Below are 8,489 nucleotides of genomic sequence, written 5' to 3'. Positions count from 1 at the left end.
ATACCGTGGTTGGTGTTTCCCCAGCTTCTGTTGGCTTCTGAGCAAGAGTACTGAGGGCTCTGTGTGCTTAATGCTGTGCTTTACTCCTTTGTCCGTCTTGCTTCTGACTTTTAATTTCCTGTGTCAGCAAGCAGCACTAAAACGCCTCACAAGCAATGGGTTGCTATGAGCCCTGTGCTGGAGATGGCTTGCACAGAGCACTATGAAATTATTAATGTTACAGGGAAGGCTTATCAGGAAGTATCTCCAAAGGATTAGGTGGCAGTATGGATGGTATCTATGGATTGTAATTACCTGTACAGATAATAATGGCATCTGTCATTTACTTGTAATTCCTATTAAGATAAAATATTTATAAAGGGTGTTTTGTGTTTTGAAACAAACGTCGACCATTATGGAGATGATGGCTGGCAAGAAACCTCCTCTTGGGTTTATTGTAATGTAATTGTCCATAATGGGGGTTCTTCTGCTTTCCATTAAGTCCCAGAACACAGGGGCAGAGCAGCTCTCAATGGCTCTCTGCTGGTGCTGGAGCCAGGCAAGAAAGCACCTCTGTTATGAACCTGAAGATATTTATCTAGCAGAGATTAGAATCCAATGATGGCAATGGGAGAGGTACATACAGATTACACTTATGGCCGGCCCCCTGGGTGTCTTTTCTCATTATAAATACAGAATTAAACGACAGGTTTGTGTTTGAGGTACACAGAGCACGGAGCACAGAAGAGAGTCAAGAAAGTTGAGACAGACTTCATCTCCCAGAGACCCCGCAGTATTGCCTGATGACTGCAGAGCCCTCAGGCCAATGGATGAAGGGTTCACCCGCAGGTCACAAACTCACTGACCCATTCACTCAATCCTTGTGCATCCCTTCTGCAGATGATGCTCACTGCTGACCTGAACTGTGCGTACCGTGTTCTAGGCTCAGCACTGCTGCACACACACAGTGTCTCCTGAGGCCTGCTCTCAGGCTGTGGGCTTCGTATGCTTAGAATTAATTTAAAAAGAATTTCTTCCCCCTTGGTCTCCTATTAGCATTTTTATGTTTTATTTTTAAAATGCAAATGCTGTCTAAAATGCAATCTTTAGAAACCTTTGCTAAATGTAATAATAAAGCATTAATCCAAGGACACCAGATAGGCAAATACATTGCTACGCTTACATACACATAAGCTTTGTAGTAACGACAATGCCTTCACAGAAGTATCATTTCTGATTAATACCCGAGGCGTGTTGATTTGCAGGGATAAAGAAATGTAATTATAAAAACTTTCTGAGGTGTGCTGGCCGCCCTCATACATCGGACACGAAACCCTATCAGGAGCTGGATGGAAAGCGTTCATTTTCTAAAGCAATGAAGACCACGTTTCGTGCTCTCGAAATTAATCGCCTGCATTATGGAGCTGACGATTGCGCTCTCGGCTTCAATCCCTCTCCGCGTCCCGCGCTATGCCTGCACCGTCAGCCCGTGCGCGAAACGTTCGGAGCGCACCCGCGGACCCAGAGCAAAGGGCACGGCGTGGGGAGGGCGGGGGAAGGCGTCAGAGCCGCCCCGCAGCCGGCTCGGAGCGGCAAGGGGTGCGGCGGGCAAGGGCCGATAGCGGCGTTTTGCTGCGGACGTCCCCGTGCGGGACGGGCAGCGCGCGGTGCCGCGGGTGTGCGGCTTTCTATGCCGCAGCACGGCATCCATCCCCACGCTCGCGTTTCCCCGTGAAAGTGGAGGGGCGGCTTCTCCGCTCTTTTCCTTCCCGGCAATTTCTGCGTTTCCCTGCTGGAGGAGCGCGGTGGAAATGTCCGTCAGCGCGCAGCACAAGGGCGGCGAGGCCCCGCCGGGAGGAGCCGGCTGTCCCCACAGGACTGGCCGCCTTCCGCTCGCCCCTTTCTCCTTTCCCCCTCCTCCAACAACGCCGGGGGTGGGGAGGGGGTGGGGGTCGCCCGGTGCGCCCCGCTCTGCCGGGGCGTGCGGCGGCGCGGGGGGGAGCGCGGGCGCGTCGCTCCGCCATATTCGTGCCTCACCACGCCCGCGGAGCCGTGCCATTGAAAAGCCCGGCGAGCCCGGCCCCCACTGCCTCCTCTTCCTCTCTGCCCGCCCATCCACTCCTCGCCCGTCTTCCCCGTCAAGGCCGAGCCGCGCCGCGGTAACTCAACGGCGGCGGCCGTCCCCGCCGGAGAAGCGGGCGAGGAAGCTCTCTTGCCGTGCGCGGGGCTCCGGCTCGAGGGGCGAGGGCGGCGGCCGGGCGATGCCCGCGCGGGTGTTCGGCGGGCGGTAGCGCTCGGCGGCGGGCGGGGTGTGCGCTGCGGGCGGCGGCGGCCGCCGGGGAGTTCGGGGCTCGGGCGGGGAGCGCCGCTGCCGACGCGGTGGAGGCGTCCGCGCCGTTCGGTGCATGATTGAGAGGAGAGGAGGAGTTGGGAGCGGCGGGGATCCGAGCCGTCCTACCTCTTGCCTCGCCCGCGTGCGGCATCGAGGCGGTCCCCGCGCCTGCCCTGCGGTGCGCGGTGCGGGCTCCGGCCGGTGCGGGTGTGTGCGAGTGAGCGAGCGCGTGCGATTTTAGGGGGTGGGGGCTGTGTGTGAACCAGTTAGGAAGAATGACTCTGGAGTCCATCATGGCGTGCTGCCTGAGCGAGGAAGCCAAGGAAGCCCGGCGGATCAACGACGAGATCGAGCGGCAGCTGCGCCGCGACAAGCGGGACGCGCGCCGGGAGCTGAAGCTGCTGCTGCTGGGTGAGTGCGGCTCGGCGCCGGCAGGCCCGGCCCGGCTCGGCGCTGGCCGTTCCCGGCTGCCTCCGGGGGAGCGCGCCCGGCTCCCCGCGCTCGGGCCTGGGGCGGCGGCGCGGCCGGCCCGCTTCCCCCGGGCTCTCTCGGCTCCTCGGCCGCGGCCCTGCCGGGAAGCCGCCGGCCCTGTGTCCGCCCCCCCCCCCCCCCACATCCCCTCCACCCCACGCTGCAGCCGCCGCCGCGGTAGGCTCGGTGCGGGAGGGAAGCGGCCTCCAACATGGAGCTACGAGCGTCGGACGGGAGGGGCGAGCGTCGGGGTGATGGGGGCTCTGGGAGAGCTGCCCTGCGCGGCGCTGGGAGCGGCCGTTCGTGTCCGCCCCGTTCCGCGGCTGCTGGATCGCTTGTTGTGATTCTTTATTATTATTTGTTGTGGTTTTTGTTTAACGAGGTAAACTGGGAAAAGGGGCTGTGTTTTAGAGCGGCGTTGCGAACGGAAGGGAAAGCACGAAGGCCAGCGTGCGGGCAGGGAGCTGAGAGCAACCTGAGGCATGCAGAGGATGACAGGATCCCGGAGTACTTTTGGAACCCACCCACCCGCCAGGAAAGAAAACCCTCGGCATTGTGTCTTTCCCGTTAGAACGGAGGTGGTTGTTTTGCAGCTCCAAGTATGCAGCGGCGATACTTATCTAGTAGGAATTTGGCTTCTGTTAAAATGAGCCTTTTCGATTAAAATGTGTTTATCCACGTCCTGCTCTTTGGCTGTGCGGTCCCTGCTCGGGGGCTCACAGGGCCTGTGATGTGCCTGCAGCAGTGCCTCTGTGTTTTGAGGGAGGGCTGCTCTCGTGGCCTGTATGCAGGGCAGAGAGCAGGACACAGGGCAAGCCTGGCAAGACCTGAGTGCTTCCCTGTACACGTGCTGCTTGCTGCTCTGTGAGATTCAGCGTGTCCTCCAACATGGAGAGGAAGGTGTTGGGCTCTTCAACAGATGTGGAGGGTGGTGGAGGTGGATGTGGCTGGCACTCACAGTAACGGCCTTCTGTCTTGTTTCTGGCCTGTTTCTGCCTGGTGGATTCACCATAAAGATAAACTAGAGTAGATACCATCCATACAGTTGGACGAATGCAGGCTTACATATAAATTACAGTGATGTACGCTCAATTCAGCAGAGACACCTGGTATACCAGACCTGTTAACTCAGGTCCAAACTTTTTATTTGTTTCCGTGTTCTTATTGCAGTGAAGATAGAGTTTACTCCCAAGCTTTCAAAGCCACAAAACATGTATTTGATGAACTGTCCAGAGGACCCACCTGCCCAATGCCGTGGGCTGTCTGCTGGCCAAGGGCAGGTGAGGAGCATTCTGAGCAGTGCTGAATAGCCTTTCCGGGCTGCTTGCAGGAATGTTTTCTGCTGGTGTTGGTGTACTGTACAACCTTAGGCTTAGGTTGGAAGGGACCTTAAAGCCCATCTAGTTCCAACTCTCTGAGCTGCTGACCACCAGCTCAGGCTGCCCGGGGCCCCATCCAACCCAGCCTTGAATGCTTCCAGGGATGGGGAAGCTTCTCTGGGCAGCCTCTGCCAGTGCCTTGCCATGTCTAAGCTGAATCTCCCCTTTTTTAGTTGTTCCTCTTTGTCCTGTCTGCCTGTGTAAAAAGTTGGCCTCCCTCCTGTTTATAAGCTCCCTTCAAGTACCGGAAGGCTGCGGTGATGTCCAGGCTGAACGAGCCCAGCTCCCTCAGCCTTTCTTTGTAGAAGGCATGGTGTAAGCCAGGTGTTCTGATTTGCTGGGGGAGATGTAAGCGAAAGGTGCTAGAGACCAGGAGGGGTGAGGTTGATGTCCTGCTGGCAGCATGGCTGTCTTTGAGTAACAAAACCAGAACAGACATTGTTACTGCGCACACATTTTTGGTATTTCTCTGTGTCACGCTGTTGTGTTGGGCTGGAAGTGTGTGTGCCTCTGCAGCTGTGTGGATTAACACTTAATGATCTCATCTTGTGAAATGCAGATAGTGGTGAACCACTGTTGAAGTCGTGGCACTGGGTAGAGGTTCAAGCTTCAATTTATAAACAAATTTTGAGAAGTTTTCTGAGTAGTGGTTTATTTTAGGTGCACAACAGGACTCTTTCTAGTCACTCTCACCGCTTCCCCGGCATCAGCAGTGCTTGGTTGGTAAGGATGTGGTGTTTGTGTGGGTCGTTCATGGGAGAAAGAGAGACTTTTAAAAAGTAGAAAAAATATATTTATAAAAAATAGTGAGACCGGTAGCATGACAAATGTCTGAAATTAGTTAGAGTTCTGTAATGGGGCAGTAAAATTCTTGACAATTTAAAAATAAGAGATCTTTCCCCCTCAAAACTGAAAAGGCTGGTGTGCTAACATTGCTTAGTGTTGTTGCGTTTGAACGTAAGTAAGCTCTTCTATTTTTTCCAAAAGTTCAGCGTCTGAGTCCCTGTGTGTGGTGTGGGACTGAGAAGCCTAAGTGGGTTAAAGGCTTTTGAAAATGAGACCATGATGTATCCCCTGGCTGGAAGGAGAGAGCTAGCACAGCTTACACTGAGCTGCGCTAATTGGCCATGCATGTTCTTCTTCACTTGCAACAAGCCTGTGCTAAAGCTATTATCCTGAAAGGCTTTAAGGCACAGATAAGCAGATCTGTGCTAGATTTTTTACTTGCACGTTTGGAAATCAGATATGCATGGGGGGGGGGGGGGGGGGGTGGAGGGAGGAGGATAGCATTTTTGGATCAGAAGAAAAGTTCAGGGTTTTCTGTTGTTCCCCACGGGTGCCCTCTCCCCTTCCCCTCACACTCTGGGCACTGCAGTGCTTCCCCATGAAGTGAATTAGTTTTCTTCTTTCTGTCCTGGTTGTGCAGATTACTATTACTGAGTGACATGCACATACTGTGCCAGGTGCACCTTGCACATGTATTAGTAATGATATCTTTTTTCTTTTTGTAGGGTCAGAGTTCAGTATACTAAGTTATTTCTGGAAAACATTTACTGCATGCAAAGATTATTCCAAAGTGTTAGTTTAAAAGTAACTCTTCTCTGCAATTAAACATTAAAATACCACATCTGGGTGCTTTGCTGTACATCTTTGCTTCATTTGTGGAATAGGTGGGAACAAGAAGAAAGTGGTGAGGGTTTTTTTCTTTTGTTTTGTTTTTGTTTTTAGTGTTATAATTATAAAGAGCCAGGACTTAAAACATGTACTGAAGAGTCTTGCAAATGCACCTGCTAGCAGAAATTGGCTGTAATGTTTAAGAAAGGTACTTGGGAACAGATTCAGTCTTCCGCTGAATTTGGTTTTAAACCCATGTATTTTCTGAGTTCTGGATTTCATTACTGCTGAACACTTTGTAAAACTGTATGATTGTTCTCCAGAGCTTAAAGTTGTTAATATCCATCCATTGTTTTCTGTTAGCTTTAAAAGCACTTCCATTACTTTTATAGCTGGTAAGAAATGAGGTGTTTTAGTGCATTGTACTGGTATATGCCAGACAAAATGCAGAGCATTCTTCATGCTTTTAGGTGTGCATTTACACACTTACACGTACTTAAGAGCCATGTGCTGTAGTTCTAATGTGTATCATTTTGACTGCCATCGGTGGAAATTTTGCCTGGTCTCAGAAAGCAGCACTTGGGGCAAAGTGATAGCTTGTAGCCATTAGCCTTCAGTTCTGGACATCCCTGACTGTGTGCTGCATATATTTATAGTATGTGCTATTTTCGCAGGGAAATGCTTGAAGTGCTTAAGAAAATAATTCTGCAGTACCATATTAGCTGGCTGTGTCTGTGTGTCAGGAAACCTTGGCCAGATTAAGTGCCATAGGGGCTAACAGGATATTTATTGTTTTCTGTCCTATTTGCTAAACACTGTTTTAAGGTGCAAAACACTGTTTTAAGAGGTTGTTGTCCCTTCTGTCCGAGATAACAGAGATGCAGCACGGAGAGCTGCTTGACATAAAGGTCCATTCGTGTGCTGCAGGTTAGCAAAGGTAACAGGTAGAAGATAAGCATGGATGGCAGCTGGTCTGATGTGGAAAACAGCTTCTGGGCACCCAGTGAATATCCAGTAAGCATGCAGGATATGTATTTGCTTTCTTATGTTTGTCAGCCAAATTAAAGAATCATATGCAACTCAGTGAATTAGCAAGGACTTGAAATTTCTTTAGATAACTCTAGGAGGAAGTGAGCCCATTAAGTCAACAATGAAGCACGCTGGTCTTATATAATCTTTTCCTCAGCTGGAGAAACAAGCAAGCTTCCTTATTTTTACTGCATCTGAGCTGCACAGTGTGGTTTAGTAGGGCAGGGCAGCAGTTTCTTAATACATGTTGCAGTCAATCTCTGTTGGTGCATTTCTACTCAGATGTTGAGTTTTGAAGTGTGTGAAAATGAGATTTCTGTGAAGCCACACATAAATTAATTTCCTTTTTACATTATGTACATTGACCAAACGTTTGAGGTCTGGCCATGCATTATTTGACATGTTCTTTTTTCTTTCTTTTTTTTCCTGTATATTTGTTGCAGTTACTAAGCTGTTCAGAAACAGATTTCTGCTATGTACAAATATGACTATAGCCAACCAGAGCAAGTCACGTAATAAAAATGTGATATTAAATAGACACAGATTGTGTGGCTCTTGGTGTGAATTGTCTGACCATTATTGAGCTTGATAACCATAAATCTCAGATGGCAGTTTTCCAGCTGCATTCATTCCGAGTGCTATGGGGGAAAAAAAGTTGGTGAATACACACAAGTGTAATTTGAGGTACTATTTTTAAACCTCTGCAGTAATCAAAGACTTTTTGCTGTACCTATTTCAGTGTTTTTCTCTATAGAAGAGCACTGTATGGTAGAGAGGCTCAAGTACACCTTGAGTATGTAAAAATATGTCTTCCTGTGGTGAAGATATTAACTGTGTTTGAGAAAATGACGAATGTATTCATCCTCTGTATTTTTGGTATGCTGTTTTGCAGCTGCTTATCTTGTTATCTTGGTATCTTCAGCAGCAAAACTGGAATGGCAATAAACTGTGAGGTAGGTTTGCATATTTGCTATTGATAAGCAGCATGTGACACTTGTGGAGCTATTAATCTAGAATGATGAACGTTAATAAGAATCAGTCAAGCAATGAGCTGTGGTCAGTTTCAGGGACGTGCCTGTGACCAAGCCTTCTGGAAAACTTGAGAGTTTCCTTTACAGTTCCATGTTGTTTGTCTCCATCTTCTTCCCCTTCTGCAGTCTGAAATCCTTATGCAGGTAGGCAGTATACCCTGCTTCTGTAAAGAAGTAAAGTGATAACACACATTCCACTCCTGTGCACAAAGGAAGCAAATGCTGATATTGGGTAGTTTGTTCTGATTGGATATTCTCCATGCTCTGTTAAGTAAATAAATAAAAAGCTAGATCTGTAACCTTATTTTGCTACCTTATATATGTATTGGTCCATCTTACCACTCACACTGGGCACTTTGAAATTAGTTTAGTTAGGTACCACAGTACACATTTACAATAGTAAAGTGAGCAGATACTTTATGTACACATCCTGACATGTTGTAACTAGATTGATAAGTATCTCTGTTCGTTGTCTTCTAGTGTTATCCTGGATGCAAAACACCCTGATGTATTCTATGATATATAGTTGTGTATGCCTGTATATAAATACATTTTTTTATATAGAGGCATACATAATTATTGTATATATACATGTATAAAACATAATTAAGTTTTTATTTGTACCTATTGTAGAGGGATTTGTTTGCAGTCCTT

At 49.1% G+C, this 8,489-nt stretch overlaps 1 protein-coding gene across 2 annotated transcripts in view; it reads left to right on the top strand.

Moving 5' to 3' along the window:
* Positions 1 to 2,190: 2,190 nt before the first annotated feature.
* LOC136054394 (guanine nucleotide-binding protein G(q) subunit alpha) overlaps positions 2,191 to 8,489 on the top strand; it is a 112,383-nt gene continuing 106,084 nt past the window's right edge. The window contains exons 1-2 of one of the 2 annotated variants that reach the window (XM_065745663.1): positions 2,193 to 2,290; positions 2,343 to 2,722. In XM_065745663.1, coding sequence (XP_065601735.1) covers positions 2,587 to 2,722 — 136 coding nt within the window. In that variant the 5' untranslated portion in view covers positions 2,193 to 2,290; positions 2,343 to 2,586. Of the gene's footprint in view, positions 2,723 to 8,489 lie in introns of both variants that reach the window. The other variant, XM_065745662.1, reaches the window with a different exon arrangement.

This window comes from Cyrtonyx montezumae, unplaced genomic scaffold, assembly GCF_038088225.1.
Source record: "Cyrtonyx montezumae isolate F1298 unplaced genomic scaffold, pur_monq_1.0 scaffold_36, whole genome shotgun sequence".
NCBI lineage: Eukaryota > Metazoa > Chordata > Aves > Galliformes > Odontophoridae > Cyrtonyx > Cyrtonyx montezumae.
The sequence above is the reverse complement of the archived record's forward strand: the minus strand, read 5'-3'. Positions and strand labels throughout refer to the sequence as shown.